This window comes from Hetaerina americana, unplaced genomic scaffold (assembly GCF_022747635.1).
Source record: "Hetaerina americana unplaced genomic scaffold, ioHetAmer1.1.p SCAF_3, whole genome shotgun sequence".
NCBI lineage: Eukaryota > Metazoa > Arthropoda > Insecta > Odonata > Calopterygidae > Hetaerina > Hetaerina americana.
In genome coordinates this window covers 12,600,356-12,621,798 of record NW_027286874.1, presented here as the reverse complement: position 1 = coordinate 12,621,798, position 21,443 = coordinate 12,600,356, and the positions used below count along the sequence as shown (strand labels likewise).

Sequence of the window (21,443 nt, the reverse complement as noted above, 5' to 3'; positions counted from 1 at the left end):
ATAAAATATTTATTCACGACCTAGGTTTCGACGCTCGGCGTCATCTTCAGGATCATCCTGAAGATGACGCTGAGCGTCGAAACCTAGGTCGTGAATAATTATTTTATGTGGAAAAACCAAGTGTTTCTTTGCAACAAGTGAATAAAAGTTTTTGAGTCAGTGTTTTGATTATTCATGGGTCTCTAATAGGAATGCATATTAATTTATAGAATGAACAATTCAGGAGTGCCCATCTACTTTCTGATAGGGCTTCCAACTCTTTCTTTCAGGTTTCTATGAGACATCAAAATTTTAAGCAAGGAAGGTACTCTAATTGGATCACTGTGCATTCACTTTTAAATTACAAAATTCTCCACACACTAAAGGTATAAGGCTTTTTAGCTATTAATCAAAGGCATCAATGAGATTGATTTTAATAATTTACATAATATCAGGTTCTATATTAATTATTTGACACTTTTTTTGCAATACAATATGATTTTCTTTGTATTCCATTCAATTCTTTTATGTATTTTTCCTTAGTTATTTCTCAAATTCTTGCAAAATATTGGATCTGGGGAGTAACCACTAAGAAGTAGCAGGTTTCCCTCTCTTTTTCTTTGCTGTATTTTCCAGTTAGTCATTTCAAAAATGCCTCTAACATATGAAGTATGTGTTTGCCATGGACATTATATTTTATGATAAATGGGAATGAGCATATTCTGTTTACAAGTTTAAGCTGGTTGACACTCTGTTACCTACTATGCAGAATGCCTTGTTCATCTCAGATAACACGAGAAAATTATTAATTTGAAGAGAGACGTGAGCATGAAACATCAATCTGGAAGAGGAAATTAGAGAAGCCTGGTTTCCTCTCCACCCGAGTCTGCAATGTTGTTTACGTTTACTATTGTGCCCATGAAAAGTACTCCCATCAATGGGACACATTCTGATGTGAACTCACTTGTATTGGATATCAAACAGTCACCAGAGTGGTAGTAAGTTAGTACCTTGTTTGGTTGGACCATGAGACATACATGACAATACTGTTGACAGCAACTGCAGTCAGGTACAGATTAAGGAGTGCAATAACTGCTTGTAGATAAAGAATGCTGGAATTTTTTCAGGATTCAATCACATCATAGGTGAGCAAGGAAAGACTGGAGAAGAGCAATTTAGGTGTTAGGACTTTGTCTATTCTATTATCCCCGGTAAACCATGTGCATTTATGGAACAATGGGCGAAGGAGGCATTAAGGACATCGGCGGAAGTTTCTATGTATTTTTGTCTACATCACACTACTGAAGGAAAGCTGTGTACAGTGAAAGCTGGCATTATGCCCATGTAGGATATCATTGACCCAATCCTGAATATCAACAGGAAGCTCATCAAAGGAGGTACTTGAAGGGCACGGTTTTCATCCATTCTTTCCTCATTGGTCCATGAATAGATAAGTATGAAAACTTATTATCACCACGCTACCATTGAATGTGAAAGCAAACTTATATAAAGAGGAGAAAAAAAGAAAAAGCAGTGAGTGCATAAGCATTACTCGAGAGGAGTATTCAGCTAAATTTTCAAAAGAAATATTGCTGAGTAAAAAAAGGAGCTAGCAAAGAAAAACTAAAATATCATACTCTTATCATGTGCAAGAGTCACATGATAAGAGTTTATTATTGCTACATTTGTGTAAACTTCAGGCAAACTGCCCAATTGCAAGAGGAGTCCTCAATTAACAGGAAGCTCACGTATACAGACCAAATTATACCACATGACTTTCTACACCCCATTACCCAGAAACTGCCAGCTTCCACTTAATACTACACAGACTCCTCAACATACCTTTAACAACAGTTTCAGTATAAACCTATCACGTAAGAAGAGAAAAATCAAAGCTCTACAGAGCATAACTTCTTTAACCCTGGAAACATGTTCCTCTTCCCAAACCTCGCAGTGTTGGTACAGAATCCCCTAAGTCAGCCATCTGTCAAATAAAATAGCCAATAGATTCCCCTAAGATAAGTACAAAGTTTCCTTTTACTTCCCTTTAAATCTCTCCAAACTATTGAGCAATCCCAAATAGAAGGTAGACAGAATGTGAGAAAGTGGAGTCTATGAACTGACGAGTGACTCCTGCCCCGCTACATATCTGGGCAAACAGGCAGAGAATTCTAAACCAGAGCAAATGAGCACCGAAGGTGTCTGCAGGATGGAGATGAAATTTCCATGGTTGTGAAAAAAATATTGGAACCAATAACCAATGTGACTTCAACCCCAAAATACTGCCAATCAAGGAGATAACTTCAGGCGTCACTTTGTGGAAACGATACATATTTGCAAAAGAAACACTTGGTTTTTCCACATAAAATTTAATCATGACCTAGGTTTCGACGCTCAGCGTCATCATCATCACCTGATGTCAGATGATCGTTTGCAAACAAACTGCAAATCAAGAAGAAAGGCAGAAACTAGGTGATTTAAAACAATTAGAAATCATTCAACACAGGATCCAAAACAACCAATTATTAAATGACAATTTATTTCAGTCTCACTCCCCATTTTTTACAGTAAAATTCAATTAATTCATCTATCAAATGTCCATCCTTACTCATTTAACACACCCATCCCCCCTCCATCTTCCCACGTCACGCCATCCATCGCAGCACTGGTTTTTGCACTTGCCTCTTTCCTACGACCACTTCCAGCATGTGGGGATACCACGGTTTCCCCAGCTGTTATGTTTAGTATGTATATTGAACTCTGTAATTTGAAAGCTTTGCTTGAAAATCACGTAGTACATAGCAACTGGTCAAAAATAAGTCTTAATTTATAATAGTTGGAACAAGTAAATGGATCATGAAAGTTCCTATTGCCATTTTATTGTATAAATCCACTGTAAGAATTTCAATCCAGAGTATTATTTAGTATAAGTCCCAAATATTTTGTGGAACTAGAATGAAAGAAAAAATGAAACTGCATTAATTCCTCTCGATGTTTTAATCTATTGACCCATGTTAATATACATTGACCCATGTTTCAATACACAGTGTGTGAAAATGATACCATGTATTGAAATCTGGGTAGTAATTATAGTGCTAGTGGAATTAACATTTGTAATTTTTCTTTTTATTCAGTTTGTTGAGTAAGACCTTATCCGGGTTAAGGCATTGCCATCCATTCCCATTTGACATAGCTTAAAATACTTGTATTTCAGCATTTTTAAGGGAAAAGCTTGATTGAAAAGTAATTTTTTTGTGTATCTTTATGCCTATGTTCTATGCCTCATGCCTGACCAACAGAAAACTAAAATAAATGAGATACAAGAAGGAGAGTGAATACCTTTTTGGCTGTAAAGAATTATATTATAGAAACTAATTTGCGGTAGGTATATTGCCTGAGGAGCAACTGATTACATGACTTACCAAGCAGCTTAAGTGTATTGTGAAGATGAGTGGGACTGTGAGTTTGGGAAATGGGCAGAAAAAGATCTCTGAAAGAAAAGGATTTATGGGAAGAATACAGGCTTTTGTATTGTAAGTTTGTTCAGTGCTGCAAAAACCAGAAAACTTGATCCAATTGTAAAATAGTGGCTGCGATTTGAGGTTATCCATTTTTGGTTGTGTGTTATACCAATAATTTATTGCTCATGGCTCTTTACCTTGGCTTAGGATATTTGACCGTGTTTTATTTTCACGATTTTAGTTGAACTTGTGTCTATATATCTTGTCATTACAGGTATTTCGAATGATAAATATTATAATAGCTGTATATTTAATTCATATTTTTTAAATTTAATTTTCAAATTATTTGCGTGGTGTTTCTTATTTCATGATAGTTGTAAAGGAGTCATAAGTGTATCTCTTCTTGAAAATAACTTTTCCTGAAAAATTACACCCGGGAGAGAAGACATCCCCATATAATGTGATGGATTAATAAAAAGAAGTGCACGTATTCTATATTCATTGTATACATAACCTGTCAAATTCGACGCCAATGTCTGGGTGAATATCGACCAGTTTCGACCTCATTCGATATATTTCATGGAAATCGATGTATGGAGGTCGACTTATTTCGATTCGCGGTACCGTGGTGAAGCAATGTGAAGTGTAAACAGAGTTGTGTATCAACATTGTATGTTGAAAACGTTGTAGTTGTGATTAGTTTATGCAATAAACACGTGGTGTATTTGGAAATAACCTCACTGGAGTTAAGAATAACTCGATTCGAAATGACGAAAGGTAGAGTATCGTAAATCATCTCTTAAAAGTTATTTCCTTAATTTTTCTTCTACTCTAACATGTATTTCTTTTATCAGGGAAAAGATCAGTCGAGGGGGACCAGGAAGAAAGTGTCCAAGGCGAAACTGGCCCTGATCCATCTGCTCCCGTAACCCGTAGAGGGGTTTTAGTTTCATTTCTTACCGGTAAACCCATGGAAATACCGGAACAAGATATGGTAACTCAAATTACAGTTTCATAAAGTTACTCGCCTTTTCTTAGTATTGGCTATTGTATGTAATAACTTAAATAACTTAACATTGCAGCTGGGGAAATGCCGGTTTGTCTCCGAGTTCGAGAAGTTAAATAGAATTGGCGAGGGAACGTATGGAATCGTCTGTAAGTATGAGTTCAATTGTATTTTTGATTATTCACATGCATTGAAAAGAGCTGTGAAAGTATAAGAAATTTCGAGGTGAAATAATCATGGTTAATTAAAAAGGGATTATGACACATTTTTTAATTATCATTACTACTCTAATCGGATTTTATCATGCCATGATCATTTTCACATGTTGTGTTTATGTAGGCAATGTTTTAAATGGTATTAAAGTCATTCTGTTTTAAGTGTTCCAGTTCAATAAACATTTTCTGCCTTCCTGATTTTTTCGTTCAATTAATATCAATTGGGGACCCGGTAGCCCACGGGTGGAGCGTATTACTGACCCTGGGAGGGCCCAGGTTCAATTCCCGGGGACCCTCAGCTCCACCCAAGCTGTGGTTCTTTGGGCACCGTACGTTCATGGGAAACCATTGCCGGCCGTGGCCTCTATGTATGAATATCATAACCCGTTAAGCATAGCATTGGATGAAATCATCCATCACCGTACAAACCAACTTTCGGATTGATGAATGTGCTTACTGTTTTTTTTTAAATACCAATTGAGAACATAATAAATTTGAATAGCATTTAGCCATTTTTTGTGTCACGGGGTAAATTTTGAACAAAATATACTTTTTGTGTTAGCCTATTCACGAAAACTCAATTATAACACTGCTTAATCACACTGTATATTAATGAGAACACACCCAGTTTCTTCACTATTTTAGACATTTTCATTTGATGTACCAAAATGTTACATTAGTAAAATTTGAATTTGCAGTCCCTACTCAACATTTTGGGAATTAATTTCCAAGAAATAAGCATTAAAATGTTTGCAACAAATCATGGGTATTCGTTTGGAGTTAATGTATATGCATACCAAAGATCGTGTGGTAATCTACAAATGAAGGTCTTTGAGTAACATTTTGTTTTCAAATTCCCCGGACTGCCGTTCCGACACACATCCTACCAATTCAAGTATTTTGTAAATATATACTTAAGTATTTTTTAAGTATTGTCGATTTGGGCAAATTTTGCTACAGGCGATATTGGAATGCGTCACATATCAACCCGATTTTCGGGTTGACAACTGGGTTTTAATGTCTCATTAACTCCATTCAGTTTATCAAGAGGAGGATTAACCAGTATTCAAGCTTTCTATGAAGTACTGGTTCTATTTATTAATGAATCTTATTTATTGTATCAATTTTTGATGATATTTATGAACAATTTTTTATAATTTGTGCACTGGGAGATAACTCAAGCTCCAGCCAATCAACTGCCCTAAAGGGCGTACATAATGATTTAATTTAATTGTCTAGACAGGGCCAGAGATACCAAAACAGACCGCGTGGTAGCTCTTAAAAAGGTCCGCATGGAGCATGAAAAAGACGGTCTTCCAGTTTCTGGTCTGCGGGAAATATCAGTTCTGCTCAGTTGCCGCCATGAAAACATTGTTCACCTAAGGGAAGTGGTTGTTGGACGAAGCCTTGAAAGGTAACTCTCATCTTATTGTCTTGACTTAAATGTCTATTTTGGTCCTAATGTTTTTTATCTACAAAACAATGTTTACAGAATTATATGTTACCAAAGGAATTCATTATTAGTTGATAAGATTAACATGCATGTAAATGAATTAACTCTTTCTGGATAATTAATTGTTAGTTATCAACCAGTAATTATCCCCAAGTACAAATCTCAGTTAATCCAAGATCCATTAACTAAGGAAAACCATAATCTATGATATATTTAATTTTGGGGAAAAAGTCTAGTACCTAAAATTGAGAAAAAACTAGTAACCAAATTCCTGCACCATTGTTTCCATTTTATAGTATTATTAGCTCACTTGAGTGCATATTAGGTATTCTGCTGCTGCCATAAAGGTCCCAGGCTCAAATTTAAGTGATGCCTATGGACTCCATACTAAAGCTGTGTGATATTCTGAGCACCAGGTCATTCTAGGTGATTTTGGACAGTATGCACAGTGTGTCCCATAAGTTTTAAGAATGTTGCTGTAAAATAGGTTTTCTAATAATTGTATATTCCTGTGTTCCTTTACTTCAGTCTTTACTGAACTCCGCAGTTTTTCTATTTATTTTTCCCTATTCTTCAGTGATCTTTCCCAAGGTGTCCCAAGGTTATCAAATTCAATGTAATACTAATGAAAAGGGAAATAAAATTTTACCTTTTCAATGCTATATTCATTCAGTACAGGTTTTGCAAGTGATAGCTTCTTTGAGACAGCCCTATACTTGTTCCCTTATCTTACATCCAGTAAGGTGTTGGATAATACTAGAATATTTTTCATGCCAGTTGCTGCTATTGGAAGTGCATGCGTGTTTCTTTGTTTCTATTGAAGAAATGCAATAAAATAAATGGACATTTATATAACTGCCCTCTAGTCCTAATATTTGTGGATTCCATGTATATATATTTCTTACATCTATTTTGCAATCCTTTAAATGGTCTGTGATGTTCCGTAAATTATGTTGTTCGTGAACAGAATCTCATTTTTTTATAGTTAAAATGTTTCTTTGAAAAAATAGTTACCCAGTTTATGTAATGGGTAAAATAATTACGATGAACTGCCAGAACCATCCTATGCTTTCCTAAGATACTGAATATGACAATGGATCAGAAATTTTGTTTGCCATACACCCAAGTAGGAGAACATGGTGGCTATATCATTCCTTTCCATTGTTCGGAATTTTAAATTAGTTTTCAGAGGTGTTGCTGCATCAAAGCAGACTGTTATGAGGTTGTGCTGGGTGTGAATGGTAACAACATTGCATGAATTGAATTTGGTGTTGACACTGCTGGCTATAGTCCTCATGTGTATCATGTTTTAAAGTCAATGTAATATTTATTTACAGAGGCTAAAACTATTGCATATAATGAGTATTAAGTGGAAAATTCTAATAGTTTTCATCTCTGTTATTATGTAACAGTTCCACCACATCACACCTGAATCTGTAATTTATGATATTCGTTATTTAACCTTGAAAATTGTGATTTGTAACATAAAATGAGTTATTCATTAATAATAATTTTTTTCCTTGTGTATTTCCACTCAGCATTTTTCTGGCCATGGAGTATTGTGAACAAGATTTAGCCTCCCTTTTGGACAACATGCAGGCACCGTTCTCTGAATCACAAGTAAAGTGTATAATGTTGCAGGTTTTACGGGGACTTCGTTATCTCCACCGCAACTTTGTGGTGCACAGAGATTTAAAGGTGTCCAATCTTCTGATGACAGACAAAGGATGTGTAAAAATAGGTGAGTAATCTTCTCTTTGCTGTTATTAAGCAGATATTCTGGCTGTAGAAAATCTCTTTCACTGACTGATATTGCTTCTCTCCCCAGTGGGAAGGTATGCACACAGTTATCAGTGACAAAATAAAACGCATTCATATATTTTGTAGTTCATACTTGTTAGCTTGTTCAATATCTATTATATTTAGTCATGGAAAACCTTCAGGTTTTTTTAATACTATGGGGTCTTTCTCAAATGGATAGTTTCAACAGTCTCCATCTCCTGTAAGATTTTTGAGCACATCATTGTTAGTTCCATAATGAGGTACCTCGACAGCCAAGATTTATTGATTAATAACGAACACGGGTTCCGTAAAGGTAGATCCTGCGAAACTCAACTCGCAATATTTGTTCATGATATAATGCATTCCGGTGAAAGTAATATTCTAGTTGATGCAATATTTCTAGATTTTAAAAAAGCTTTTGATATAGTCCCTCATTGCAAGTTACTCGCTAAGTTGGAAAGTTATGGAATACACAGGAGTGTTATATGCTGGATAAGACAATTTAAAAAAAATTGTGTTCAAACAGTCGTCCTGGACGGTGTATCATCCAATACTGTTAAGGTCACGTCGGGTGTACCACAGGGAAGTGTCATAGGCCCCCTCTTGTTTCTTATTTACATAAATGACCTCAGCGCCGTGGTTAATAGCAGGCTCTGTCTTTTTGCTGACGATGCGGTAATTTATGGGGACATTCGAAGTCGCGATGACAGAGTCACGTTAGCTAACAACCTAAATGCAATCCAGACTTGGTGCGATACATGGCAATTGGAATTAAATTTGAAAAAATGCGTAGTAATACATTTTTGGGAAAAGAGTTACATCCCCCCATTTAGTTACAAAGTGAATCAAACAGAAATCGCAAGGGTAGATTCCTTTAAATACTTGGGTGTAACAATTACTCACGATCTGCCCTGGGGAAAGCACATACGGGAAATATGCGGTCGCGCTAATAAAAAATTGGGATTTGTAAAAAGAGTGCTGGGTTAATGTGACGAAAAAGTGAAGGAACGATGTTTTCTTGCCCTAGTCAGGCCCCACCTAGAGTATGCTGCCAGTATATGGGATCCTCAAGACATAAATTTAATTTTGGAATTGGATCGAGTTCAGCGGAGGGGGGCTAGATTTGTCAATTGTTATGACCAACGCAGTAGCGTAACTACTTTGCTAGAAAATTTAGGCTGGGATTCCCTTACACAGCAGCGTTAACAATGTAGATTAAACTTGTTAAAAACATTTAAAGATGGATCCTTTTCCGATGACATCAAGAACATAATACGAACCCCAACGTATTACGGGCGGAGGGATCACGAATGTAAGAAAAGAGAGATTGACTGCAGGACAGACAGATTTAAATGATCATTTTTCCGAGAACAATAAGAGACCAGAATTATTGTGATCGAAATCCCCCAGGAGCCGGCCCGACATAATAAGTATTAACCTACAAGGTAGCGACTGCGCAGGGTTATACGATTATATTTATATATATATATATTTTTTTTTCTTTCCCCATCCATTTGAAAAACCCTAACCCCCTCATCCCTTACCCTTTCCTCCTGGAGCTGCACCCCCTGCCACATACCTTTTTGGTGGCTTGCAGGGTATTGATGTAGATGTAGAACAGTGCCATTGTATGCTGGTGAAATTCTGCTCTGTAATCAATAAGGATTGATGTGCATTGAGCATTTTATGACTTTTATTTTAAAACATTATTCATATACAGCAGTAGCACCAATTTACAGTGAAAAATATGACAAAGATGAAAGAGGACAAATACAATAACAGCATAACAATAAACAGCAAGAACCAAACATGGAGAGGGGAAAACTTTAATTTGTTGTAAGGTGGGATAATGCTTGGGTGGTGAAATTGTTGCATGATAAATGAAAAGGGTCGACAGTGTGAAGTAGTGAATTTAGACGGCAGGAAAGGCCGAATAAAGGTGAGCGCATGGTGAGAGATATTCTAGGAATAGGCAGATGGAGTAAGGAGTGGGTGGATCGAGTTGGTATTCTGAAGTTCAAGAGAGAGAGCAGTTCAGGGCAATCAATAGTCGAGTTTAGGGTATTGTGGAAGAGTTTTAAATCAGCTTTAAGTCTGCAATTTTGGGGACTAGAAATGGATAAAGAAGACATAACAGCATTTGAGGACATATTGCAGAAATGTGGGACTTGGTGTAAGACTATTTTGGCAAAGAAGTGAGAGATGCAATTAAGGGATTTTAGATTAGTGGGGGATGAGGTGCACGAAATTGGGGAGTAATATGATTCTCTAGGAAGGACAATTGTTGAGAAGTACGATTGGAGTCCTATTGGATCTTTAATTTCTGTGAAGCAGTAAAGAAGGCCTAATAGGGCTTTATTTTTTACAGTCTGTATGTGGTCGGAGTAATTTAGTTTATGGTCTGTTAAAACACCAAGGTCTTTTCTGGTTGTTACTGTATTTAAGGGCGTTGAGTTAATTGAGTAGTTGAAAATCAGGGGTTTTTTTCAGAGCAAGAGTCATGATGTTGCATTTTCCGGGGTTTAAGTTAAGCTTCCAGGTAGCACACGATAGGGAAATTTGATTTAAAGCAAGTTGAAGGTGAATACAGTTGGCAGTATTATTAATTTGCTTGTAAATCTTGCAATCATCAGCATAGAGAAGGATATGGACTTGGCATGAAAGAAGTCGGGAAGGAAGATCATTAACGAATAAATTGAAAAGATATGGCCCAAGGACACTGCCCTGGGGAACTCCAGATGTCACAGGAGACCAAGAGGAAGAAGAATCCGAGAGTATCACATGCTGGGTTCTGTGAGTGAAAAAGCTAGAAAGAAGGCATAGCATACCATGTATGCCCAACTGTTGGCTGAGTTTATGAAGGAGTTGATGAGGGCATCGAAAGCCTTGAAGAAGTCAAGGTAGATGGCATCAAGTTGACTTGATTTGTCTATTGTCATGATGGCTTGGTGCTGAAAGACAGCAAGATTTGTCAGGCACGATCTGCCTGGGAGGAAACCATGCTGCTGGGAAGATAAAAAGGGAGAGATGAAATAATAAATCCTGTTGAGAATAATACGTTCACAAATGGAGGACAGGATTGGAAGCAATGAGATTGGGCGATTGTTTGAAACATCATTCTTGGGACCTGTTTTATGTATCGGAATGATATTGGTGCGTTTCCATTGAAGAGGGTAGGTTCTTAGGGAAAAACAGCGATTAAACAAGATGGCTAAAGGTTGTGAGATGGCTGAAGTGCAATTTCGTTTTCTTAATTTCATTTGCTTGCATAATGACCTGAACTTTGGTATGGAATAAGAGGTAATTTCTTGGAGTACAAAGATTGATTGATTCAGCAAAATATATATGCCAGAAATATACAATTCCAGCTCATTTCAGGTTCAGTCATTCGAGAAAGTATCTGGCAAGTTTCAATCATCATGGCATCTGTCTTTTAGTGGCCTCTATATCTATAAATTTTTGTACTGTTGAGGTAAGCCTTAATTTGTTGGAACTGGGACCTATATTCATTACGAACATGATTATTAGTATTCTATTGTTTAAGGTAGGTTTGGGATGAATGAAAAGTCACCAATGACAGGTGAATTTCTTTGCCTATCCTAAGAAAATACAACCTTACATCCAACACTACAATTAACCCTTCTTCAATTTTGCAAAATTACTTAATTACATCCAAAACACCTATCCTTTTTGTGTTTAAAACCCGTTCCTTGCTTGCATAACATATTTCCCTCTATTGTAGTCTTCAATGTCCCGTCACCAATCAGAATGCTCTGCGTCACCACCATCCCAGGAAAAGATACAGCAATCCTCTTGAACTTGAGTAGGCTTTAAAAAACCATTAACTCAAAGTAATTAAATTACTGTTTTCTAACTCTTGCTCTAAAAGTCTGACAAAAACATTAAGGTTAAGGTTTAAACAAATATGTCACTTAATTTAATGTAATTCTCATCTGTACAATCTTGATGTCTAATTCTGATATTGTTTATTCTGTCCACTGATAAGCACTAAAATTGTACATCTGCATAATGCTAAATGTATTATTATTACTTTTAATGTAAATTTGATTCATTGTAAGCATGTATTTTATGTATGGCATTTTGTTCAGAGGTATCATGTAAGTCTTCATGTTGAATTTCAGCCGACTTTGGTTTGGCAAGATGGTTTGGTCTTCCACTTCGTCCTATGACTCCACGTGTGGTCACACTTTGGTACCGAGCACCGGAACTCCTTCTGCAGGTTTGATTTCAGTTCTTAATTTATAATTTTTTATAGCTTTGGATCAGATTATAGTTTAACTTGTGCATGTTTTCACCTTCAAAAGTTTTGTGTTGCCCATGGGATATAGATACATTATTGATTGAATTGAGCTCTTACAGCTAGTAGTAGTGAATAAATGAAAAACTCCAATAGGCGTACAGTTTACCTTTGAAAACAAAGTACAAATGAGAGTATTTTGCTAATGCCACAAGTCAAAGGATGGGGTAAAGGGTAGAAAAGGAAAGGGATGAGAAAGGTGAATAGGAATATGCGTATTTCAGCCACAAAGTAGACCTCTTTAGCATTCTGAAGGTCACAACAACACAAGTTGAATTGAGACACTCACACTCGCTTCAACTTGTGTTGTCGTGACAATTCACCTTCAGTACGCTGAAGTGGGCTACTTTGTGGCTGAAATACACATATTTGTGTTCACCTTTCTCATCTCTTTCCTTTTTTACCCTTAACCCCATCCTTTTGTGGGTAATGCTAACAATATAAAGTGCATTCAATGGATTTCAGAAGGTAGATATCAAGGATAGCCCCAACAAGAAAAAATGGTAATAATTGAACAAGCTGTTATGGGCAGAAAGTGGCAGTACTTGGAAGGCATAAGGGGTTTTTATGACATGGAAAACATTAAATATTGATTCCTTGCCTTGCCAAGTGTTTTCTTAGAAACAATTGGTTGGTAATGACTCTGAAGAGTGCAACAGGTATTGATTTGAGATAAGGTATAAGCTGCAATGATAAGTACAAAGCATTCATTCTCAGTGGAGGAAAATACCTGCAGCTTTAATTTAACTGCTCTATCACTGCTTTGTGAAAGATGGAAAACCACAATTATTGTCCAAAGGAGAAGCAACTAATTTCCTTATTTTTCACATGTTTATTCTATTACATGTACATTGAACCTTCCCAAGTAAAATATAATGGAGGTACACCAGCCCTTCATTCATATTTCTGAGACACAACATACACAGAGTGGCCAACCCTCCTTGAATCCTCAAAAACAGGGAATGGAAATACTTGAAATTTCCTGGAACAACTGGTTGAATTAATATCATTTAACTAGGGAATAGATGGTGGGCAGTCGAAGGAAAAATGAATTATTTGAATTATGGTAAATGAATAATCCAATGTTCTTTTTTAAACTAGCAGCTTTCAAAATATGTATCTGTTTTAACATAAAGAAAGATTTATGCATTCTACATCTACATCAATACCCTGTGTGAGTCACCAAAAAGGTGTGTGGCAGGGGGACTTGTGTACATTGAAGCTGCACCATACATTTAATCAGGTTACCAAGTACCATGTTGAAGAACTACTGCCTAATTACCCATCTACTAAAATTCAGTAGTAATTATAAATGCTTACTTCTTTGAGTGAGAATATCATGGTAGATAAATATGACTCTAATAGGAATGATCTTTTTCACTGGCATTAGGTGCCTACTTATATTCTCCTTGATTATTAATTGTTTACACATCTCTATTTCCTGAATGCTAGCCGTAAAATAAAGGTAAGAATGTGTCATGGCACAGTTAACATTCATCTAAATACTTAAAAAGAGTAAAAACATTCCCCGGTATGACTCCCAGAACTACAAGCAAGACCTTAAAGCTTATTTCCAAGGAATAATCTAGTATGGGCAATGTTTTTATTCAGGTGAGACATCAAATCTAAAAACTATTTTGTTTATTGTCTACCCATGAACGGGGATAATGCTGAAATATTTAATCATGTAAATTTAGCAGTGTCCACTGGATTACATCAGGCACAAGAGGTAGCACAAAACTTTGGAAAACAATTATTAATATCCAAAAAAACCCTAAATCAGTAACCATCTACTTCCTGGACACCCTGAATCAAGAGAGTGCATTGAGCAAGTGTGCTAATCATTATAGGATTTGGGATAACAGGTCAAATGTTTTATAAAATAGAAATGCGTTTGTTGAATGTCCTTAGATACCCATGGTGCACATGGACTTTAATAAAAAGGGTACTTTTGAATATGTTACATGTTACTATAGGCTATTATATTTTTATATTAACAAATATGATATGAGCAAATAATTGTTTTGCAATTTTGGTGTCTTACATAGCTACTAAATGAGAAGATTTAATTTAAGTGTGTATGGTAGTCATCGAATGTCCATAAATCTTTTGATTCAAATATTTGTTTTTTATGCTGTCCCTTTAATTAAATCATTAATTGATAAGTCCTTTACATGTGACAACTCTCTTCTCTGTCATCTTTGTTTGGCCAATATGAATGTTCCCTGGTCTATCCTATGAAAATTTCTGCAGTTAAGTCTTCTCTATGTTGTTCTTGGCTTAGTAATATTATCTCAAGATGCACCCATAACATCTGATTCTTCTTTTCTGTGTAGTGAAAGGTTTGCTTTCTTTTTCAGGCACGTACACAGACTACTTTTGTAGACATGTGGGCAGCTGGCTGTATTCTTGGTGAACTTCTTGGTATGTTTTAAATGAGTCATAAATATGTGACCAATTAGTTTCTTACCTATTGGCTTGTAAAAATGAATTCTTTGATTCATGTCTGTTAATACTTCAAGAGAATCCAGCCAAATGTGTGTAATTGAAATATAGATTTTATGTTGAGATACCTCATCAAAACGGGGGGTTGTGTTTGTGAATCACAACATGGTTTTTAAACCTCTTAGTGCATATATATATATATGGGAAATCAGGAGTTAGGTTTCATATTTCTAATTATGTACTGTGCAACAAACCTAATTTTATCATTACTCAAGTGGTCTATGTGTAAATTAAGGCATATTTGAGCCCTCCCCCTTTAGATTGTGAGCTTTCATTTGATAGCTGACAGCTGGGTTGACTTGCTTGGCTGTAGGAATGAAGTTGAATGGCAGAAGATCATAGTTATTTCCCAACATAGGTAATTGTAGCATTTTATTATTTTACTGCAGGATTTAAAATTTATTATTTATTTTTGAAAAGAATGTGAGATTGTTTGGACAGACCACGTATACTGTTATGATTCAGCATACAAATCATGCAGGAAGGGAGGAATCACAAATTGAGAATGGCAATTTAAAGAGTTGTGAGCTGCCATGATATAATTATGGAACAGGTTTCGCCCTGTGCTGAACTGATGCATTTCTGGTTTTATCAATACATGCACATGGTGTGTATGAAAAGTATCGGGAAAGGTTTTGGAAAAATAGATTTATTTCAGTTATTACTATAATGCCTTAAAAGATCTTCAAAGTACATCCTTTGGGTGTTGGCGCTCTTTTGCCAGCAGCTTTTCGATGACTATAGGGCTCCCTGGTAGGCAGATAATGGAAGGTCCTTTAGGATACACGTGCAAGCTTCTTTGACGGCACTTAGGGTTCCATGGTGGTGTGATTTGAGGGAGGATTTCACTTCTAGGAATAGAAAATAGTCTGCTGGTGCCAAGTCAGGACTGTCCATTAAGTCTGTGTCTTCTTCAATGCGTTGCAGAAAGTCTTTGCAAGCAGACACTCGACTCTTCTCTTGGTTGTCCATCAAGACCTTTGGCATGAGTTCAGTGCAGATCTTTCACATCACCAAATTTTCAGTGATAATGGTGTGCAGGTGTCATTTTAATGCCAATATTATCTGCAATCATACACACTTAAGCAATGGTCTGAATTCAGCACTTCACGCACACGTCAAGAAAAATTGTCACCAATTCTTTTTGTACAAACCTTGCATAAATCAGAAATGTGCAATTAGAAATATTGTAAAATTGCATATAAAGTGGTGGTCATTTCATACATGCATCATGTATATTGTGTGGAAGTTGCACATGATGATTTTACCATCAAATGGTCGAGGCACTTGAGCTGCTCATTTGATTTCCAACGATTTTCTAATATATTTAATGAAAACCTGTTGTATGTCAGCTAATTAATTTGACTAATCTTTTTAATTTACATAATTTTTCAGGTCACAGGCCCCTTTTACCTGGCAGGTCTGAATTACACCAGTTGGAGTTAATAGTTGATTTGCTTGGCACTCCATCAGATGCCATTTGGCCAGAATTTTCATCTCTCCCAGCTCTTCAGTCTTTCACTCTGAAGCAGCAACCATACAATAACTTAAAGCAGAGGTTTCCGTGGCTTTCTGCCGCTGGTCTTCGACTTCTCAATTTCCTCTTTATGTATGACCCAAGGAAACGAGCAACAGCTGAAGAGTGCCTCCAGAGTTCATATTTCAAAGAAGCACCCTTGCGTAAGTTTATGAAATAATCTGAATAATGCATGTTCATATGGCCAAAGAGTGTCATTTTAACTGTGTGATTAGATAAAAGACTTATTGGAAAACATTTTTAATTGCAATGGGTGGTAGTTCACTTTACTCATTGTCAGGGTATACCTTCATCATGTCTACTTAATGCAACATTACGAGATACTTGTAAGAGTCAGCAGTTAAAAAAATGAATTGGAAAAGGTGTAAAAAGCATATCTAAATACAAAATCAGTATTTTTGCTAGAAACTAAGGTATATAAAAATTTATATTTTTCAATAATTGTTTTTTGTTATTAAATGTAAAATGTAGTGTTGCTATGGTAATTTAAAAAAATGTTTTATTGTAAAACGTTAAGTTTTTCGCCAAATATTTTCCATCCATGTTATATACTTTCAAGTAAACCTGATGGCTAGCTTTAATTGTTAGTTCAATGGGCAATACTTTCTTGCCTTTTAAGCATGGAGTTGATCTGAGAGTTGTATGAATACTCTAGAGGGTGCACAAAGGAATTCTTCACGTCTTTATCAGTTAGATAGTGACATAATTCTTTGTTCTGATTATGATTAGAATGATCACTTCTTATTGTATTTCTTAAAGGTATTAAATATATTTTGCCCTATAATCTTTATTGAGGGGTTTTTGGTCTCCTGGATACCCAGGAATCCTTGGTTTCACATTGTTTAGCATCATCAGACGAGTATAGTTTGTCAGGAAAAGGTTATGGCATTGCATTAGGAAATTGCAGGAATAGGAAATGGCAGTAAGTATATACCCCAGAGTACCAAATAGACTTGCCTGATGATACCACACAGTGGTGAAATCATGGCTGTGAAAGTTGAATTTAAAAATAATTTGTGGAATTGCACTGTTTTCATTTGGCCGGTACAGTGGAGAAATCCACCAAGTAATGGGCCAATCACAAATATATATATTAGATTAATGTCCATACCATACATTGGCTGCTGCACTTTCAGTTCAAGAGTTTCAGAGTGTGCTCTAATTGGATCTATCGTTGGACTTTCTTTTGTCTTCGTATGGCATTATTCTCACCTCTTCCTAATTCCCTACCCTTCTTTACAGTTTACCTTACCTCTATTGCTCAGTGAAGTTTGTGACCATATCTCAGTACTATATTTGTTTGTGCTGTGGTATCCACATTATATTTGTTACAGATGTATTTAAATGGTTCTGTGTTATCGTCCATTAAACTTCAGTCAAAAAGATCTTGGCCTATTTAAGAAAATATTTCGTTCATTTGTCAAGGGCCTACCTAAGTTCATATTTTCAAATAGAGCATTGTTGCTTAAGTTAACTGCCCTGGAGAGTGATGAAGTTTTAGTAATTGTGATATAAGGGAAAACTTAAATTAATGTTGCTGTTAAGTTTATGAGACATGGATTATTTTCAGCAATCAGAGAGAGCAATATGACATAAACCATTTAAAAATTTTTATTTGCTTTGAATGTGGCGATTCTTTTTAATTACATCATTTTGCCCCTTTGGAATTCAGTCTTAAACAAGTATCTTGATTACTGGTTGTTTATCCGCAGCTTGTGACCCGAAATTAATGCCCAGCTTCCCCCAGCATCGAAACATGAAAGGGAGTAAGACCAGCAGTGGAGCAGTAGCTGGAAGTTCCAATGTAGGGCAAGAAGCTGCTACCGCATCAGCTCCATCGGACCAGATGCTTCACCTTCCTGCCATTTCTGACCTGGTATGTGCTTTCCTTTTTAATATTACCATTATTGAGGTGTCTGTCCCATAAAACTTCCACAGTTTTCACTTCAAAGTGAGTTACTCAAGGAAAAAGATGTTGAGAAAGCAGAGTCTTACCAAATGAGCATCAAATCATACTCTTCCACTCTATCAATACTGTTCAGTGGAATTAGTTGAATAAAAGTGAAGCATGGTTGAGAGGAACAATAAAATCTGAATGTATTGTCAGGAATCAGTTCTTACCTGCAAGAGCTATACATTCTTTGATATGCACCTAATCCAGTAGGTTGATTCAGAGCATTTCAATTGACGGTGGGGTGTTAAAAAATGTGATAAGCGAGAACGTTAGGCAAGTGAGGTAGGATGAGGAAAAGTATAGGCATGTTGGACAGATTTGAGAAAGATGAAAGTATTCAAAAAAATTCAAGAGGCAAGGTTTAATCTGTTAAATTTAGTATTTTGCTCTTTGATTTACTTCCAAATATCCTACACCCTGACACTTAATGAAGTATTAGGTAAGTGAAGTCACAGGTTTTACAAATGTTAAATAAATTTCACTCGGTAAGTCTGAAAATATGAAAAAAAACGTTTTGGTGTAGAATTGAGCATTCTGGTAATAAATTATTTTTCTTAAGCTTTAACATGAGGTGCTGCTGTGTAAACTGGTTTTTTCTGAAACTACATCCTTGTGAACAGGTTCTCTTTTCTTTAGGAGTGGTGAGAAGATTGTTTTAAAATACTCACAGCAGTTATGAAACCAAGCACCACCCTTACTGAATTGTGCTGCAAGTTCATTCCTAGCATTTTTTTTCACAGTGAATGTGATAAAACAATAAATTGGGAGAACTCCTTTGAAGGCAAGCATTGTTTTGTCATGGCTTTACAGGAAAACAGTAACTTCTGTTGTATCTGAGCATGAAGAATGAAACACCATTCAAGGAATATGTGATATTGGAAGTTTTTCTGAGTAAAATGCAATGTGGTCGGTAAAGTTTTATCATATTTTATTTCTGTGTTAAAAGAATCTCTTGTAATTAACCACTTATAATTAAAATAATAAACCAATCGAGGTTATTTATGACGCAACAGGCTTAATTTATTTGCATATTATTGGCCTAGAAATGTTGAAATATTTTTTAGTAACAGCGAAGTCTAATTCGATCTTTACTTTTTCTAAGTATGCAATTCACAGTTTAATCTTTCCTGGAGTTTCTTTTCTCAGACCAAACATCAGCAAATCTAAACTGTGTTAATTGTGCCAACTGTGATACAAGTTAATTAGTTGTAATCGGTCATTATAATGTATTTTCTCCCAAGATAAATTGTTTTGGTTAAAAATAATGCCATAAATACCTCCACATCATTCGCAACCTGTGCAAAAATGTATTTATGTTATTGGAGGAAAGAATGAAATGAACTGAAAGAAAAGCCTTCTTAACATCCTTATGACGCTTCAAGGACCATTAAAAACTTAATTGGAGAACGCAGTCCCCTGTTAAGGAATTTGGTAATATTACTCAGTTAAATTTCGAAAAGTACCACACACTCGGCTTCATTGAAGCCGAGTGTGTGGTACTTTTCGAAGTTTCTTTCTCCTTATTATTTCAATAGTTACACCAGCAGGCTCACCTTAGGAGTAAAACCTGGGAAATCGTCGAGTTAGAGTTGTCATAATTTAGAGCCCAGTTGCGCCATGCGTTAAGAATTTTTTACCACATTCTTATATATAAATATAGTCATTATAAGAATTATTTGGCGCTTTAGATTATGAAAATTCTAATTATTTCACTGCTTTTAATTTCAGTTGGGGTCTCTGGTGAAGAAACGAAGATTGGAGTAATTTAAGATCGTATTCAACAATATTTTCCCGTGGATGTCAACTTTCGTGATTGTATCTTTGTATGCCCAAATAGTGAAGAACATTAAAAATTATCACTAAAACATCTCGACTGGCTTTTCACTAATAAACCGGTTAATTTATTGACTAACATTTTCACAGTGATGTAAAAGTCAAAGGTAGGGGCGGTCCGGAGGTATTCTCTTCGTAAATTTATCTCTTGCTCGTGGGAACCATGCGTGTTTTGTAGTGTAAGTTATCTTCATTAACTCTTCACGTATCACTTCCGGCGACTTTGGTTTGAAGACATTATAAATGTCTTTCTCGTCCATTTTTAAGTGACTATCAGGATTTACGTTCTTATTAAGGGACACAGGCAGTGGCTTCGTATATTCGTAGGGAAATTTCTTCTCCGGATGCCACATCACAAAATAAGACCCATTGTCTGTTTCCGCAACTTTGGCATGAAGATCACTTTTCCCAGCTTTCTGTACACTCCAACATATTCTTTTCTGACGAAAAAGTAGCCTCGGGCAAAACATCTGCAAATTATTGAATATTTACCTGAAATAGATTCAAAATAAAATCAGACTGGTCGATTAAAATAGTACCCATTTATGTGAATGCAGCACTTGCACCTTTTCTAGCTATGCTTGCTCAGAACAATAACAAAAGGTTTAGAGTTCAACCACCTATATAAGTTAAATGTGATGCTACCACAAAGTTAACTCTGCTATTCACGAATACAGCCGTCGTATGTTTTTAGAGACGCAATCAACACTCCATTGTTTCAGCATGGGTCTTCGCCGTTGGCTGTACCAATGCGGTATATGACAATTTATATTTCGCGAAGTTTTAAATCAGCTGTCAGTATAGTGCTCCATATAGCTCTCAAGAATCAACTCTGTATTGCCCACAAACATAAGCGCTTTCATATTATGATATTTTATTGTAAAGATAACATGACACTAGTGTTGCCTCAGCGAAAGGATGTTTTGTTTTCTCCTACTGCGGGTAATAACGATGTGCATGGACATCTTAAAGGTTCATAGTAACAATGACTTTGCATGAGGTTCGAATCGCAATTACTTTCATATACCTTGGGTTATTTATTATAGCTTTTTGATGTAAATGTTGGAAATGTCAATAGGTATTTTTTTCGTCTTATTGTACACGCGAAGACAGGCAATCCTGAGCGGTACGAAAGAATATTTCTCTGTTGATAAAATTCTTAATCCAGACCCATATTCAACCTTGTGGTTATAACTTAATAAAAGTTACCGTTATTGCTGCGATCCATAACGCCGGAGTTTGTAGGATTAGTGCGAGCATTTTTCATTATATATCCCAGAGCCTTCCAAGAGAATACATATACCAAGATGTTGGTAGAATTTTGACTGTTGATACAACGCAGTTAACTCTAAGTTGAAATATTGTTATTTTTTGCTATCCACTTCTACTACGGTATTAAA

At 36.0% G+C, this 21,443-nt stretch overlaps 1 protein-coding gene across 1 annotated transcript; it reads left to right on the top strand.

Annotated features, from left to right (window-relative positions):
- Window positions 1-114: 114 nt before the first annotated feature.
- On the top strand, window positions 115-20,075 carry Cdc2rk (cyclin-dependent kinase 10). The gene is made up of 10 exons (XM_071588582.1): window positions 115-4,217; window positions 4,295-4,434; window positions 4,523-4,595; window positions 5,901-6,075; window positions 7,653-7,855; window positions 12,039-12,136; window positions 14,575-14,638; window positions 16,115-16,399; window positions 17,969-18,132; window positions 19,939-20,075. The coding sequence occupies exons 1-10, from the start codon at window positions 4,208-4,210 to the stop codon at window positions 19,972-19,974; spliced, it is 1,248 nt and encodes a 415-aa protein (XP_071444683.1). The 5' UTR covers window positions 115-4,207; the 3' UTR covers window positions 19,975-20,075.
- Window positions 20,076-21,443: the final 1,368 nt, after the last annotated feature.

Excerpts from the sequence above, each read along its gene's own strand:
- Cdc2rk (XM_071588582.1), top strand. Across the intron at positions 12,137-14,574 it reads CACCGGAACTCCTTCTGCAG|GCACGTACACAGACTACTTT; the intron begins GTTTGATTTCAG and ends TTTCTTTTTCAG. Across the intron at positions 18,133-19,938 it reads TTCCTGCCATTTCTGACCTG|TTGGGGTCTCTGGTGAAGAA; the intron begins GTATGTGCTTTC and ends TTTTAATTTCAG.